Source organism: Rattus norvegicus, chromosome 14 (assembly GCF_036323735.1).
Source record: "Rattus norvegicus strain BN/NHsdMcwi chromosome 14, GRCr8, whole genome shotgun sequence".
NCBI lineage: Eukaryota > Metazoa > Chordata > Mammalia > Rodentia > Muridae > Rattus > Rattus norvegicus.
In genome coordinates, this window is record NC_086032.1 from 107,444,134 (window position 1) to 107,462,137 (window position 18,004).

At 37.3% G+C, this 18,004-nt stretch overlaps 2 protein-coding genes across 14 annotated transcripts in view; one reads left to right on the forward strand and one right to left on the reverse strand.

Moving 5' to 3' along the window:
• Positions 1–11,971, forward strand: part of Ccdc88a (coiled coil domain containing 88A) — a 151,451-nt gene extending 139,480 nt beyond the window's left edge. For 3 of the 13 annotated variants that reach the window (XR_010057373.1, XR_010057376.1, XR_010057378.1), the window contains 6 exons: positions 144–215; positions 1,898–1,978; positions 3,852–4,120; positions 4,315–7,815; positions 8,325–8,424; positions 8,895–11,971. Coding sequence is in view for 6 of the 13 variants with exons in the window: in NM_001427796.1 (NP_001414725.1) it covers positions 144–215; positions 1,898–1,978; positions 3,852–4,120; positions 4,315–5,268 (1,376 nt within the window). In the remaining 7 variants the exon portion in view is untranslated. Of the gene's footprint in view, positions 1–143; positions 216–1,897; positions 1,979–3,851; positions 4,121–4,314; positions 7,816–8,324; positions 8,425–8,894 lie in introns of those variants that run through there. The other 10 variants (XM_008770470.4, XM_039092893.2, XM_063273287.1 and 7 more) reach the window with 6 other exon arrangements.
• Positions 11,972–14,776: 2,805 nt separating this feature from the next.
• On the reverse strand, positions 14,777–17,046 carry Prorsd1 (prolyl-tRNA synthetase associated domain containing 1). Its single transcript, NM_001106022.1, has 2 exons — positions 16,919–17,046; positions 14,777–15,678 (listed from the first exon to the last, which is right to left on the reverse strand). Exons 1-2 carry the CDS (start codon positions 17,000–17,002, stop codon positions 15,253–15,255), a joined length of 510 nt encoding a protein of 169 aa, NP_001099492.1. The 5' UTR covers positions 17,003–17,046; the 3' UTR covers positions 14,777–15,252.
• Between the last annotated feature and the right edge of the window lie 958 nt (positions 17,047–18,004).

The window sequence follows — 18,004 nt, forward strand, 5'->3', positions numbered from 1 at the left end:
TCTAGTTCCAGTTTCTGCCTGAGTCTATGAATACATTAAATCAAGATGTATTGTGTGTGACTAAAAAAGTTTTCATATTCTGTATAAATATAATGAATTTTTAGTACAAAATATATTTATATCCATTTTGCTATTTCATGTAGATACTACATCCTTTGAAGATGTAAGTCCACAAGGTATTAGTGATGACTCTAGTACGGGATCAAGAGTTCATGGTAAGTGAAGAATGTGACTTGGATGGTGTACATTACATACGGAATGGAAGTGCAGAGACTCTCATGCTGAATAAGTGAATGTGCTTCATCCATTTCTCCCAAACTAATACTGCATTTTTTCCGTTTAATATTTTTGTTTCATTTGAGTATTCTCTTTTAACTAAGGTCATTTACAAAGTATGCCTATGTAATCTTTAGGGGTAATTTTGCTACCACTGTCATAAAAGATTAATTTTAATAGTTGCATTTTACCACTGGGTTTATTTTGATGAAGGATGAATATTATAAACCAAACTTTCAGTATTACAGTATTTTAGCTTTTTTAATTCCTATTTGGAAAATCGTGTTTTACCAAATAAAATTATTACTAGTAAGAAATGCATAACATGCTAAAAAGAACTTAATTAGTAAGCAGCTTTTTAAGAAGTATCATAGAGCAGCATTAGCTGTACACCTTCCGTAGTACAGAGAAGAATAAGATGTATGAGGCTAAATAGATAACTCAGACGTTAAGAGTTCATACTGCTCTTGCAGAGTACCCATGTTAGGTACCCAGCATCCATATGAATTATCTAACAAACTGCCTATAACTCTAAATTCAGGGGAACTGAAACCCTCTACAGTCACTGCTTTCATATGCACAAGCCCATACATACACACATAATTTAAAAAAGGAAGGGCTGAAGAAATGGTCAGTGGTTAAGAGCATTGGCTGCTCTTCCACATAGTGGCTCACAGCCATCTGTAATGAGATCTGATGCCTTCTTCTGGTGTGTCTGAAGACAGCTACAGTGTACTCAGATACATAAAACAAATAAAAATGAAGGAGGAGGAAGTGGAGGGGGAGGAAGAAGCAGCAGCAGCAGCCACCAGCCAGATAGCTCAGCACGTACAGGCACTTGCCATGAACGCTCAGTTTAGCCCACAGAATCCATGTAAATATAGATGGAGAAAAAACTCCACAAAGTTGTCCTCTTGTACATAGACATGATAATAATTATAATTTTTTAAAAATGTTTTAACATGTAGGATGCTAGGGACTAGAGAGATGGCTCAGCAGTTAATTTGCAAAGGAACTGGAGTCAGTTCCCAGCACCACATGGTGGCCTACAACAATGTACAACTCCAGTTCCAGACGCTCTAATGCCCTTTTCAGAATTTTGAAGTCATCAGGCACAAATATGGTACATATACGTACATGCACACAGGCAAACATTTATACACATAAAACCTTTTAAAAATTAATTAAAAAATAATGTGTTAGTGTGATGTTAACAGTGCAGACAGGATGGTCACATCCCTGCACTCTATGGCTCTCGGAAGCATAGGGGTTCCTTCCTTATCTAATGTGTAGCATTTGGTGGCCTCTAGACGAGCATGTGATTTTATTAAATCATGGTATCCATCTCTAGAAATCATATTCAGATGGAAATATGATCTTTCTTCCTACCTCTCACTATTTTAATTTCAACTGTTTTTCCAGAAGTGCTATGTTCCAGAGTATCTCACTAAACTGTGTAAAACTGTTTTTGCTTTCTAATATGTATGATCCCCATCTGTGAGCATGCCCAGGCTGAGAAAGTATGCATGATGGTTCCTCAAGGCATTCTATGACCAGAATGCAAAACTCAGTACTCTCAGATTGAAGTTTCATTGCACTGTCTCCTGATCTTTTCATTTAGCTTCAAGACCAGCCAGCCTTGATAGTGGCAGAACATCCACTAGCAATAGCAATAATAACGCTTCACTCCATGAAGTCAAAGGTATGCTGTAGGTACACTTGTTGACGTATGCCATCTGCTTTCCAGCGTTGTTTACAAGGGGAATGGAGTGGAGCTCAGTGTAGAGCACCTGTTTCTATCATGAACAAGGCCCTGCCTGAGTTTAGCTCTAGAACCAGAGAGGAAAAAGTTGAAAATGGGATGATCTTTCTGGTAATGAAGTGCAAAATCCAAATCATCTATGTGAGCCATAGTTTCTGGAACACTTGCACTTGTACATTGGGATTCAGGTGTGTTCAGTGTATACAGATGTAAAATCAGGAGCAGTAATTTTGGTTTCAGTTCATTCCACAGATAAGATAAAAATAAGTATCCATAGGTCCTTATTTAAGTGACACTTTGTGCTTGACATCTAAATCGCTGTCTTAAATCTTTTTTCATGATGCATGTACATTACTTGTATTACTTGTATTTTAGTAATGCTGTTAGCTCACTTTGTCAGTATAAGAAGCAATTGTGTGTGTTTGTGTGTATGGCACATAGAAAGTATATGGACATACACATTGCTCATATAAAGAATTACTCCAAGATTGTTTTCTTTGTATTTCAGTAATATATTTTTCTAAATATATTACTGCCTTTACAGACTCTGGGCTTGTTAAACACTACCATAGCTCTTCTCTGTACTCTAAAATTGTACAGCTATAATGAATGCATTTGTTCTATTGCTTTTAGATTATAATACTATTTATCTCACTCATTTTTAATTAATTTCATAACTTTTTATTACAGTGATTTGAAATACATGATTTTGAGAGGAATTGATTTTTCATTGTATAAATCATTGGATTAGAAAATCTGAAGCTATGAAAAATTCTAATTTGAAAATATAAGAAAATCTTAGTTCTGAAAAATATTACAACTTTATACAAATTCTTCTATGATCCCTTACTCTTTATGATTGAATCATTTTCTGTCTGGTACTCTACAGTTTATTACTGTTTCTCAGTCCTATTAAGGAATAGTGAACATTCTTAGGAACTTTGTTCTAGAACTGGTGTCTGTTCTATAATAAATAAACCTTAAGTACGATTTTCAAGATTATCTGGTAGCAATACCAGTGGTGGACATTAGAACCAGCCAGATAATTCAGATCCTGAAGAAAGAGTAAGCCAAGCACAGAGACATGTGCTTGTCATCCCAACATTTAGAATGGTGAAATAGGAGAATTCTAAATTTTAGTATAGCCTTGCCTACATATCAAGATCCAAACCAGCCTAGGCTGTACAGTGAAACCCTATCTGAAATACTATTTCATTTTTTATGGGACTTGTCTAATTATTTCATGTCTCCACTCAACTTTCCTTTGTATGGTATTTAAGGGTTTTTTTTTTTTTAGACATTTTAGGGTTTTTCATTTAGTATGAAATCTTTGAATTAAGTAATTGAATGGAGACTTAATAGAGACAAAATTCAAGTGCTTTTTTTGCATTTAAATTTTTTGGGCTTTAACATTTTGTAATAATTTAAAATATATCCTTTTTTCAAGTTGTGAGTTATTTTACAGTTATTTGAATCTGAATTGCTATTTATTACTTGCTTTATTCATTCATTTAGTCTTCAATACATTGAATGATTGTTTAATGTGAAACACTCTTTAGGATTTGACTTTGATGATAAAAGTACACTTTTACTCTAATAGAACTTAAAATATTTGTCAGTTTAATCAAGCCAGAAAAGGAGCTCTGGTATCCACTTGGTAGATTGAGGAACAAGTAACATATAACTTCCCTAAGCATGTGTAAAATGAAGTTTAAAGTCAGTGTGGCTACTGATAGTTAGAAACCTGCTAACAAATGTTACATAGTATTGTCTCATTTCTATTATTGAAGTTTCAACACATTTACTCCAAAAGCAGGTGCAGCTAATATCCAAAGCAGGCCACAAAGCCACAGCAGTGGGGATTTCAGTCTGCTCCATGATCATGAGACTTGGTCTAGCAGTGGTAGCAGTCCAGTTCAGTATTTGAAAAGACAGACCAGGTCAAGCCCTATGCTCCAGCACAAAATGTCTGAAACAGTAGACAGTCAAGCCCATCACAAGATGAACGCTGGCTCCCCAGGAAGTGAAGTTGTTACTCTACAACAGTTTTTGGAAGAAAGCAACAAGCTTACCTCAATACAGGTCAGTTCTTTATATGGTATACTTGATTTAAATGAGCAACACTAGCCAATTGCCTTGTGACTGAACCTTGGGAATAATTAAGTAATAGAGTACTAAGAGATGAGACCAGCTCTAGCGTGTAGTCCAGTTTATCAGGAGACTAAGCATGGCTATACTCTCGTCTACATAACATGCGTTGTTTTACCTTTTAACAGTTGAAGTCCTCGAGTCAAGAGAATCTTTTAGATGAAGTAATGAAAAGTTTGTCTGTCTCTTCAGACTTTCTGGGGAAAGACAAGCCAGTTAGCTGTACCCTGGCCAGGTCAGTAAGTGGAAAAGCTCCAGGGGACTTCTATGATAGACGGACAGCTAAGCCTGAATTTTTGAGAACTGGTCCTCAGAAGACTGAAGATGCCTACTCCATCAGCTCTGCAGGGAAACCTACACCAAGCACTCAAGGGAAGATAAAACTAGTAAAAGAAACCTCTGTGTTGAGACAATCAAAAGATAGCAATCCTTATGCCACTTTACCTCGTGCAAGCAGTGTGATCTCTACTGCTGAAGGAACAACTCGAAGGACAAGCATCCATGATTTTCTGAGCAAGGACAGTAGACTGCCCGTTTCAGTTGAGCCAGCACCGCCTCCTGCTGGTGGCAGCAGCACCGCAGCCTCTAGTGAGTACCGTACACAGCAGTGGTCCTCTGGTACGCTGACACACTCCGGAGTCACACCTGAGTCTGTTTACACCCAGGCTAGACATTCACGGTCAGGAGGGCCATGTTTTCTAAACCAAACTTTCACCACTGTTAAAATGTCTAACGATATATTTGGAATATCAGGTAATGACAGCCATGGGGCATTTACTGTGGTTCATTCATCTCAGCCATTTCTATCCCTGAACACAGAATTGGTTAGTAACATAAGTGGGTTACCTCCCAAGTCACTCAGTAGAACCACTGAACAGACCTTTGCCTCTTTGGATAAAGCTACACAGAAAGATAACAAACAGTTTTCTGACAGTCGGAGCCCCAGTCACGGTAAGCCACAGTCCTCTGTAGGTAGCAGCAGTCTTATCATCCCTGAGTGCCTCTACCCTGATGACACAGAAGTTGCATTAGCAGTTTCAGAGGATAGTCAGACTGTCTGGTATGAATATGGTTGTATTTGATCAAAACTGCCAAATATGTTAATATTACTCATTGGGCTTATATTTTAAGACTGTTACATGGAGTTCAGCTGTATAAAAGGGCATGTATATAAACATGAATGTGTAACCACATCAAAGTCTGCATGAAGTAGTAATTACATTGTGCATTTTTGCATGCCTTTAAAACCCCACCCATATTTCTCTTTCACATCTTTTTACTACTTGATAAAGATGATAAAGACACTTTGATGTTGTGGAGCATGTCAAAGTAGCTGCATGTTCTGTTATCAAGAAAACATATCCAAGTCATTGTTTGGCTGCTTCTAAAAAGCGTGTTCATTCGCTGTTCCTGCTGCCTGCCTCCTCCCGCCCCTCCTTTATTTCCTGAATGTGCACATGTACAGCATTAATAAGGGAAATGTTTTTGAAATGGTATTTTTTGTCACTTAATCATGTTATCTGTTTTGTTCTCTTTTCAAAGAAATAGTTAATAGTTCAACTTAATTTGAACTAATGCTTACATTCATAAAACTTTGTTCAAATTTAAAATATTGTTTGTTCATAAATGTGTTATTCCTAGAATTTTCTATCAAATTTAAATGTGATTTACACAGTGAGTAGGAGTGTTGTATTATAATTCTCTTCTTGGTGCTGTTCTTTTTCTGATAAATATAATAGTTTAAATACTCCCCTTCAAGGTGACAATTTATTGGAATCCTTTAACACAGAAATTTTTCTAGTTTTTTTAACATATGAGTCAAAGAGAAATAAACCAATTACTCATTATCTTGGGGGTTTGTATTGTTACTTCAATCCAGAAAAATATCAAGATTTTTAAATGATGAAAAATTTAACTTCTGTCATTAATTTACTACTAAACTGAATATGTAAATCCTTAATGCAAACTTTTTAAACATTAATACATTGTGCTAGAGTATAAAATTAGCACTTGTGAGCATAAAAATTCAAAATGCATTATGTGGTCTTATTCTAGAATCTGTTGTATTAAAAGCATAGTCTTGCCTGGTGTATGCCTTTAACCCTGGCACTCTGGGAGGCAGAGATCAGACTAGCCAGGGCTAGGTAGTGGGACCCTGTCTCAAAAAGTTCAAACAAAAAGAAAAGAAAACAAACAAAAATAGTCTTTAGCTCCCCACGCTCCAAAACAATCCACACAAGATAGAGATAAGAGCCATAAACTTGAACTCCAAATTTCATATAGTCTTAAAGTATCTTTCTGTGTTCATGTCATTCTAAACCAAATCAGCTTTAATTTCTCGGTATTTAAAAAATTATAATCTTACATCTGGAGGATGTTTAACTATCTCAGAAGTGTTTTTTTAATTTTGATTCAGCCTAAATATGACTGATAATAAATAGCTCAGCCTAGGTAGGCGCCATAAGTAAGTCCATTAGTGAAGGGATTACTGCTCCTGGACTTAACCTCTGTACTGAGCTGCTGTTGTTAACACGGATGAAAGGGGAAATCTTCAGTCTTTGATTAACTCAATTTGTATCCTTTTGAAAATCTCTCCTTGTATATACCCAGGGTCACTTTACAGGTAGACCTAACCCTTATTATATTGCTACCATGTGTTTCTTTCCTTACAGCTATTCTTAAAATAGTTCTGATACAGGTGATCAGATGAACACAAGCGGTATTTTATATATTTTAGTATCACCTAATATGCTTTCTGCTTGAATATATCATTACAATATACTGTGAATTTTTGCTTAGTCAGTCTTAATACTTCAGACATTTTTGTGCTGTTTTCCCTTTTGTTCATAGCCTACTAATGAATGGGAAGCACAGCTGAGACTGGCACAGCTGTGTGGCAGGAACGCTTTACTTGGCTTTGCACATCATAAAACTGGCCTTATACTTTCCACACTTAAAGTGTTGCTAATTTTGTTAATTCAAAATATATTTTAAACTATGTAATTTATAAAAGCTATATTGTTTTATTTTATGAAAACAAACGTGAAGTATTTTGTCTCTAACATCTAATCTAAAGGATACACTGCATGTAAGGGAGGTAAATACTATGTCCATATTTCCTGCAAACTATCTAAAGATTGCAGTGTAGAATTCTTCCAAATGCAACACATACTATGTTGTCAAAGGTTCATCAAACACCACTAATACTTTACCTTTTCAGTGGTAGGGAGTAAACACAGCCTTAGTAATCATATGGAGCCAGTGTTTCCCAAAAGATTTTTATGTCAGCATTAAAAATGAAGCAGCTGTAACCACTTCTGAAAGAATTCTTCCTCTACTTCCACAATTGCACATCAGGTTAACCGGGTGTTGGTTGAACAAATGCTCGTCTCAGTGAGCCTGGGTATACTAAAAGGAGAGTTGGCTTTCATAAGACATGGCAGAATGATATGTTTGGGTGTTCTTATTGCCCATTTTAGGATAAATGTATGTCTTTCAACCAAATAGTAAGTTTGACTTTCTGCTTCTGTGGAATAATAGAAGTTATTTCTTTCTGTACCAGCTAATAAAGTGGTGAGATTAAAGGAAAAAATAAAAAAGAAGAAGAAGCAGCAGCAGCAGCAGCAGCTGTGAGTTAAGCAGCTGCACTTACTTGCCCTGAGATAACCTCTGTGGTCTGATTATAAATAATAGACCTGACAGTTTTTTAAAGCTCCTGGCCTTCTATAGATTATATCCATATGATGTTACTGTGATGCTTGAATAGCATAAGTTAAACCAGTGTAAATAGCTATAAATTATGCCATAGCCCCAGTGTTCACAGTAAAGAATACCACAGTACAGATGCTTTCTACTGTTTTAGTGCAAGACTTTTTTAACTTAAAATTATGTGATGGCCATGAATATATTACTTTATTATCAGAATATAGTTAAGTATACACTGGATGGGGAAAATATAACTTTTAGATTTATATAAGATAGTTGACACATTCATAACTATGTTTCTTACAGCTTTAAAATATAAAAATAATAATTCAAATTCCTCTTTGTCCTACTCAGTAAGAGCTTTTTAGTTTATCTTCATGAATTGTGTTATTGAACCTTTGAGTAAATAACATGAACTACTTTTCTCCCACAGATGTGAACAAAGTACAAGAAAGCAGAAATTCAAAAAGCAGGTCTAGGGAGCAACAAAGCTCCTAATTCAGTGGCCCACTGCATGACATGTGGGCAGAGGGGTGAGTTTCCTGCTTGAATCGTAAACAAGTCCAGTCTCATTTGTCGGACTAACAGAGTTAAATATGATAACAAGTGCATATGGCACTAACAGATTACATTTTGCTTGCTAGATCCACTGACTTTCTCTCCTGCTTAATTAGTAAAGATTACTTGGCTGCCATAGGTTTTTGTCTGTCTAATTGGGTAGCAAGCCTTTAAAAGTATTTTCTCTCAATTGAAATTTAATTTTAGCAGTGAATAATCTGAAATCTTTCTTGTGGTTACAACATGTAAGTAACTGGTAAGAATGCACTAAATAGCAGTCTTATGAGCCGCAGCTCAGATGTTGCCTCTGGCTTTCTGTCACTCATTTCCATATAAACACCTGTGCATGTTGTTCTTACAGTAGCCTCCCTGAAGTTTATATTCCTCCTGTCTTCAAGCTATTCTTACATTTTCTTTCTTCTTTCTGTCTTTCAACAAAATACAGAGAGAAAAGTGTCCTTCAGTTTCTCAGTGTGAAGACTTTATTTCTGAAGTAACAAGACACCTAGCAACTATAGGAACTATTAAAAACAGTAAGGAGATTTTAACACATCCCTTCGTGACTAGAGCAGGCAAGAGATATAAACTCCATTCTTCCTTGAATCAAGGAGCACTACTGGATTCAACTGCCAAAAGTTTTAGAAGGTTTTAGGACACTGTACAGTGCACTAAGCTCTACTGAATAAAGGACATTCTCTCACTTAAGGACCGAGTGTTTTAAGGTCAAGTATTCTAAGAACAGCCTACTTCTTTCAACATTTGTTTATTAATTTATCCATGTTTGCTTACTGCTTCTGCTAAGTATTACCCAAAAGCTAGCCATTTATATTTAGTTGTATAAATCTAAATTAAGTGCTGTAGTATTTTGTGGAATGTACTATATATCAAGATAGAGAAAATTGTTCTGGCTTGTCAGCCTTTTTCCATTAGCAGACTGCATGTGTTGGTACGCTGGTTATTGTTTTTGTTTCTAGAGCCAATTGTTCAGATGCACTGCAAAGGAAACGCAATTCATAAGATATGCAGTAATTTCCATAATGAAATATAAGAATTATAAAAATTATATATTAATTTTGCCACTTTCCCTGATAAGCTGCACTAGGTATTCACAAATGGATCCAAGATAAAGATCATTTTTCTGAAACTTTTTTTAGTGAGATGGTTTTCCAACAAATAGCATTTACAAGTAAAGTGATTATGTTTTTAACTCATTTCCCTTCTTTACTATTTGGGTTGTGTGTGTGTGTGTGTTTTTTTTTTTTAATGTGAGAGCTGATTATTGCTTAAGAAGTTTTCTTATGGCAAAATAATGTAAATAATTTCTATAATCTACATTTTTTCAGGAACTCATTTACTATTAAGGTTGTCATTTTTTACTAATAATTTTTGTTTTTGTCCTTTATAATATTATATTAAACTTGATAACTATTATAGGTAATCTTAAAATATTTGTATGTGTTTGTTACCTTAAACATTTGAAAAAAGCACAAAAAAGTAGATTTAGTTAACCCAGAGAAACATCAATTTTTTAGTAGTAGCAATTTTATATCACAGTTTTATTTTCTTATGAAGTAAAAAAAAAAAACACATTGCTACTCATTAAGACAAGTTCATTATTTAACATAAAAATCAGAATAATCTTTTGAAATGAAAAAATACTATTTTTATTTTAACAGTACACTTCTTAAGCTCTTATTACCAGCTCTAAAGAACTTTTTGGAATAATTATGCATTCCCTAATGTGTGTTTTACAAACTGTGTATCATTACTAACCCAGTAGTCATGACAGAAGTCTCTTTTCTTTGCATCCCTTCTCCTCCTCCTTTTGTCCCCGCCACCCCGTAATAGGTCACTAACAGGTTGTGTTTATAGTGACCTTTGGAAACATCGTCAATAAAAAAAGACAAAAAATGTTTTTAGTTGCTCAGAAATTGAAAGTTAGAGAACTTGGATTTATTTAACTCAGTGCTGCCAGAAAATAATGCTATAAATTAAAGGACTTTGAAACTCCTGAATGAAAGGTGCTGTTTAAATGTAAATACAAAGGATTGTTTACTGAAACACAGTACACAGACTAAAAATCTATTCTCTAGACTTTGAAATCTTCTTCATCATGACTCCTTAGATTCAAATATCAAATTGGTAAATGAGTATCTTGGCAGTCTAGAGTCAGTTGCATGTAAAAAAAAAATGTAAATTCACTGTTGGTTGAGAAGTTGAAAATAAGTGTAGAATTATGTTTTAGCTTAATATAGTAAGTGGGTAAGTTAGATTTATATTAACTAGCATCTAATTTGCACAATTAGCACACATCCCAGGACAATGAGTGTGAGGTGACCTAATGAGGGCGAGTAGTAAAGCAATTGGACCTCCCTCTGATATCATAATCTTGTAACAGGGTCTGCTGAGTTAACCAGCACCTACCACTTCAGCTGAAAATACCTGAAATGTATAGCATTGGAGTAGGCCGACCCTGAGGGGAAAAAAAGAGAAAACCAAGGGAATACAATGAGACTACTAAATTATTCTCAATTATATTAATTGCCTTCCTCATAGCTCTTCAAGAAAGGACTACGTGATTTTTTTTTTCCACAATCTACTTCAGAAGCAGACTTTGTAGGAAGCTAAGCCAAATGGAAATGAATCCAAACCATTTTTCTAACCAAGCCTAAACCTACCTATCTGGTTTTATTCCTAAACCTCTATGAACACTTTAAAAATCAGAACAACAGCATCAGCCCAGAGCTCTAATAGCATGCCTCCTAGCTGGCCATGGAAATGTTTAGTTCATGTGTGGCACCTTTCATGCAAGGCATGTTAAAAGCCTATTTAAAAATCACTGTGTGTATTATAGAGTTGTAACCACCTCACAAATGGATAACTACAGCCTGAATTGTCTTATAACAGTTTATGTCAGGATGTAAAATCAATACTGTACCAAATCTGGAATTGTGATGGGGAATTATGTATCCTAAATTACTTTTGTACTTTAAGCTACTTTTTATGAAAAGTGAATTGTCTTTCTTTTCAGCTATTCATCCTGAGATGTATTTTTTTTCTTGAATATGAATAGTACAAAAAGAGCCCATTTTATAATATAAACCTTGATGTACAGGTTAAACTATTTGGACAAGGAAAATACCTTAAAAGGAATGCTTAATGGGTAATATTGCACTTATAACACTCTTTGACAAAACCTGATTTTAAAATGTCTTTTTTTATTTCTACGAGTTTTTCAGTGTTTGCCATTGTACCCACAACTGTTAAAATACCAAATCAAATAATATAAAAAGCTGTAACATTTCCTTTAAAATTAATGCTAATAAGGTGGTAGAATTGAATGGCAAAACGACCTTCCTCTGTGGTGCCTGATGTCCATCACAGGAGTCCCATGCACGACAAGAAACCATTGTTTGAGTTGTCTTACAGTCACTTTGTTTTTCTTTCATTCTCCTTAAAAATATATATGTTGGACTAACTGATATAAAAAGAAATAAAAACAAAAGGTAATTTTTTAACAAATTGTTATAGTCATTTTAAAATTGTATGTTGGCCAATTGTTACTTTTTGCCCTAGAGAACTATTCTTGGGCTTCATAGACTTCATCCTAATCATTTTGGTTATTAAGATGTTTGGGTAGACTCAGTTCTGTCAGTCCTGAAATAAGTTTAAGTATGTTTACCAAGAGAAAGCTTAAATTATAAAATAGGTATAGTGAGAATAACAACGGTAGCTCATAATAAAATAGAACCATAAACAGTAGTTTGTTGTCCTCCCCCACCCCCTTGGAGTTTTGGGGGGTGTTAGGAAAGTGCTAACCTTTCACTCGGGACTTTAAGCATGGTAAGCTGGCACTTTACCACTCAGCTGTAGTCCCAGCCCCTATCTCAGAACTTCTTCTTGTGCTCTATGAACTCTTCTTTTTGATATGAAATAAAATAACTAGGTGATGAACTGAGTGCAGTGATACAGGAAATACATTGAGCCAGTTGATAGACGTTGTCTGAACACCAGTGCTGTGGCACCACATTCACTGCCACAGTTGAGTAAGTGACCAACTGGTAGGTAGAATATATGCTGTGTATGTGCTAGACAGTCATTCAATGATAACACCTCCTGCTACTTACAATGGCATATTATTTAAAACTTATGGACTGTTTAATTTTGGAATTTTTCATGTAATAATTTTGGTTCATTTAACCACAGGTTACTGAAACTTCAGGAATTAAAACTCCTAAGAATGTGGTAGGCTGAGAAATGATTCTTTGTGGGACTGGAGTGTTGGTTCTTTCAGAGCAGCCAGGTTCCATTTCCAGCACTGTCCATGCTGCAGCTCATGTCTATCTGTAACCTCCAGCTCCAGGGGAGCCGGTGCCTTCTCCCTGCCTCCACAGGCAGTAGCCGCAAGTTACAGATCTGCAGGCAGAACCCACAAAATAAAAACAAACTTCAAAAAATGTATTCACTCTTTTATTTTTACTTACTTGAGGCATCTGTCTTACTACATCATTCTTCTGGTGCCTGTTTTCACTATCAACAAGATATCTAAGGTCTACAAACTCTGATTCTGGTCCTTCATTTTATGTTTATGAGGACCTAGAACTACTTGTTTATTTTAGAGATAGAGTACAGAGCAGCTAAAACAAGCATGGAACCTCGGGGGGAAAAGGCAATCATCATTAGTTTCATTTTGCCTTTCAGTAACACAAGTTGGTACAAATTAGTTTCTCTACTAGATGGAAAGTATTTCTCAAAGATTGAACAGGAAAATATAGTTCTTTTAGAAACATCACACTTGACTGGAGTGGAGATACTGGAAAGAACAGTCTCTCTATTCTAGCCTATGCCAGATCCTCAATGAATGAACTGACAAAATTGTTCTTAGATTTAATGCTTCAGCTGCCGTAACTAAGAGGAAATAATGGGATTTTCTAAAGGAACATGACCAAGAATATATATTACAGGTTATTACATCAGCTCACACAGTTTGGGCTAGGAATTGGAATGATGTCTGTTTTACTTGATTCTGAGAACCTAAGGAGTGCAGTAGGCCTGGAGGATTCTTGACGAGCCTCTGGTCTTCAGTCTGTGTGGGCAAGCGTTAATAAAGGATGGTCGCAGGAGTCACCAGCAAGAAGCAGTGCAAGCACAAAAGCAGCAACGCTACTCTTTCCTGGAACGTCAACCAAGCCACTGTCAGAAAGTTCTGCCCAGAGTCTTCCTTCCTCACTTAGTCCTGCCTAGAAATGTCCTCACAGACCTACCCAGAGGAGTATTCCATTCTGGATCTAATCAAGTTCCCAACCAAGACTCACCATAACAAAGACTGCTAAAGTTACCCTAATATAGGATAGCAAAGTAAGGTGGAGGGCAAGAGAAACTGCCTTTCTGTCATCTGAACCAATTCTGATTCTATAAGGTATATTTTGCTGCTGAGTTTTAAAATATAAATACAACAGTTTAATGGTAACAATTTCTACTTCCAGTTTTTCTATATTTTTAATAAGCCAGTTGTAATGGTACCTGCCAACCAATATTTTGGAATTAGAAGCAGGAGCATCAGAATGTCAAGGTTACCCTTGGGTACAAAGCTAGTTTGAGAACAACCTGGCCTACATGAGAACCTGTCCCAACAAAACAAAAAATGTTCGATAAAAAGTTTTGTTTTTAATATCTCACTGGGGACAAATTCCAAGTGCAGTAAAAAGTAAAGGTTTAAGTTCATTAATCCCAAAAAGAAACCCAATTGTTGAAGTCCTTATAATGAGTAATTGTCATAGAAGATTGGAGACAAAATTGAATCTCTCAACTGACTAAAACAACCTCAATTCCTATCTTAAAAAAAAAAAAAAAAAAAAAAAAAGGCTGGAGAGATGGCTCAGAGCTTAAGAGTACTGACTGCTCTTCCAGAGGTCCTGAGTTCAATTCCCAGCACCCACATGGTGGCTCACAACCATCTGTAGTGGAATCGGATGATGCTCTCTTCTGGTGTGTCTGAAGACAGCTACAGTGTACTGATAGAGAATAAATAAATATTTATTTATTTATTTATTTATTTATCCTTAAACCTGGGGCTGGAAAGACAGCTCCGTGGTTAGAATTCCTTGTTCTTTCAGAGGAACCAGGTTCCAATACCTACATGGTGGCTCTCAACTATCTGCCACTCCAGTTCCATGAGACCCAGTGTCCTCTTCTGACTTCCACAGGCACAGGCAGACACATATATGGTACACATATATACATGCAGGCAAAATGCTCATACACATAAAAATCTTTAAGGTGAATGATATCTCCAAATTAAAGATAATCTCTAAAGACACAAGAAATAAAAAGAGCTGTCAAAAATGAGTTTATTATGAGTATTAGCCCAATTGGTTTCTGTTTGACAAAGCAGCTGACTTACTAGACCTTGGCTGGCTTAGAACTCAGAGATCAGTCTGCTCTGCCTAAAGTGCTAGGTTAATGGCATGTGCTACCACACCTGGCTCTCAGGTTGGTTTGGTTTTTTGTTTTTTTGTTTTTTTTTTTTTCTTATGTGTTTCCTGGTTGATGTTTTTTATCACCCCTTCAGCACACATGTCACACACACACACACACACACACTCTTAGGACAGTTTTAGTAAAGGGTTCTCTTTTCTTCCCTCTCCTAGTACGTCCTCATACAGAACCTACACACACACCCCAACCCCAGCTCCCCTTCTCCTTTGAAAAGGGAGAACCCCCTCTAGGTATTCCCCCACCCGCATCCCAGGCACATCAGGTGTCTGCAGAAGAGGCACATCCTCACTCCTCCCAATCAGTTTTTAATCAAAGTTTAGAATTATGGGATCATGTCCTGTAGCCTTCACAAAAACGAGAAAGTCTTCGGGACTTAATCCCATGGTTGCAGCATTAGTCATTGGATGAAAGTATACTTTCTCATGTCCACCTTCTAGAAAAGCTGAATCCAAAACAAATTTAACATCTCCATCATCACAGAAGAGTGCTAAAGGTGTGGCACAGCCTTGGCCAACTTTCAGTTTTTCTAGCATGGCTGTCTCATCAGCAAACCGAAGATTTCCACTCCCAACTCCTAACTGCTTGCCAAGATGATTTAAATTGATTTGTCTATCATGAAGAACTGTGACTAACCAATAGCTTTTCTTCTTTTTGTCCTTAAGGAATAAGTTCTTACTATGTGCTCCTTTCAAATGTTGAATATGAGGCATCATTTCTTCAACTGTAAACACCTGCAAAATATGCACACACAAAAACTTAAGTTGCACATATACATATCCACAGTTGTGCACATTTTTTGTGGTGGATGACTTAGGGTGTACTCGGCTCTGAATTTAACTGTTACTCATTATACATGTTTTATTGTTTGGGGTTGGGCCTTTTGGTGCTGGAGATAGAACCCAGAGTGCTATGCGTGCTAGGCAGGTACACTAAAACCTCAGTCTCCAAATACTTTATAGAGACCCTGTACACCTGGAGTACTGGTACTCAGCACTGAGGTTGGGCTCAAGAATTCAGGAAGCCTGTAATTACGCAGCATAATACTGGTTGGGGTTCAGAGGGAGCCTTAAATCATCACAGTTGCTAACCTCAAGACCTCATTTTTTCTTGGGCCAGTTTTATACCCCAGTATGCTAACAAAGCCATCAGGTGCCTGGGCAGCTTTTGAACTTTGGCACTAAAATTTGACGACAGTCCTTAATATTTATCTCCAGAGTACCTGACATCCTCTATAAGGACATCGATGAGGAACATAAGACCCTGGGTTAGTACATAAAGAACATTAAAAAAAAAAAAAAAAAATCTGGCAATGTACACAGAATGTGACATTTGTTAAGATGGGTAATATTACGTGTCATAAAATGTATCCTGCAAGGCCTACCAATCCTCATAATACTTTCCACGAACATTGTAAATCTACAGTGTGGTAAGTCACGTTAAAGTTATTAAAGTATATACCTTTGTGGCACGAGCCGGGGGGCGGGGCTAAAAGAGGGCTTAAGATACCCTGGAGCTGTAGTTTTTTAAACAGCTATGCTCTCAGTATGGGTGCTGGAAACTAAATTCGTGTCATCTGCAAAGGGAGTACGTGCTTTTAACCGCGAAAGCAATTCTCCAGACCCAGGGTTATATACTTTTTGTAATTACTTGGGAAATGATCCTTGCCGTGCTGCAGTAGTAACAACTGTCCAAAGGAGTAAAAACCACCTCAGTGACCTGCTGTGCCTTTGGTACCAGATACAGCCTAGGCGATTCTATAGAGTTGCCACTCACGTGGTGCCTTGTTGCTCAGTCATCTACATAACGTGTCAGTCATCCCAAAACAAGTTTCCTCCCGGTTATTGCAGTTTCAAATCCAAAGACTTTATAACTCCCTGCTTGGACTCAATAAACACTTGCGCTACGCCACCCGGTCCCGGGTCTCTGCTGCAGCGGAAGCTGCCCTTGACCTTCTTGGGGTCGCAGCCTCACCTCCGGATGTTCCACGACCTCCGTGCGAATGGCGAGGGCGCCAAGCCTCTGCTCTAATGCCGCCCGCAGCTCCAAGCCTGCCATTTTCTCTGCTACGTCGGCAGGCTAAAGAGCTTGCTGGAAGTGCCGTGGCTTCCGGGGCGTGGCAGTGCCTGCTTGCTCCGCCCTGTCACGGCTCTATAGACTGCCTGTATAATATTTTATCTTATGCTGAGAATATACTGTAGCTGTCTTCATGCATACCAGAAGAGGGCATCAGATCCCATTACACATGATTTGTGAGCCACCATGTGGTTGCTGGGAATTCTCTTGAAAAGCAGTCAGTACTCTGAACCACTGAGCCATCTCCCCAGCCCCCAACATACGGCCTTATTTTTCTTTTTAAATTTTATGTGTATGAGCGTTAGTTACCTGTTTGCATGGCTATGCCACACCAGTGAGCAGTGCCTGAAAAGGCAGAAAGAGGGTGATTTCCTAGAACTGGTGAGCCACGCAGGTGCTAAGAACCGAACTAGGTTCTCCGGAAGAATAGCTAGTGGTCCAGCATATTTTGATATTAGGAATGTGATATCTTTTCTCTGTGTAGGCTTTTTCACTCCTTCAGTGACGCAAATAGAACCAGATTAGAGATTAAATGTAGATAAAGGCGGGTTTACTAGGAGGCAGCTCTTGGCTGGGCCCTCACATTTGGTCTTAAGAGGGTTTTACAGAGTTTAGGCAAAGAATGATGAGATGCCAGCTAGGAGCTGGGATGGTGTCCATACATAGTCAAAACCTGAGCCCAGAGGCAGGCACACTCGGGTGGGTTGCCACAAATGCACCATGTTAGCCGGGAGCTTTGTCTGTGGGGTAGAGGAAGGAGGGCAGCCTAACAACAGGTAAGTGACCCAAATTTACCCAGTATTGGAAGAAACTACCCAGTACTGGAAGAGGAAATCGGAGTTATGTTTACAGTTTCACTCGGAACTCAGGATTGCAAAATTTTAAAACTTTTTAGTTTAACCTTTTTAAAATTCTTTTGCCTGTGTGTGTTCGCACCACCTTTGGAGATGAGAAGAGGATGTAGGATCCCCTGGAACTGGAGTT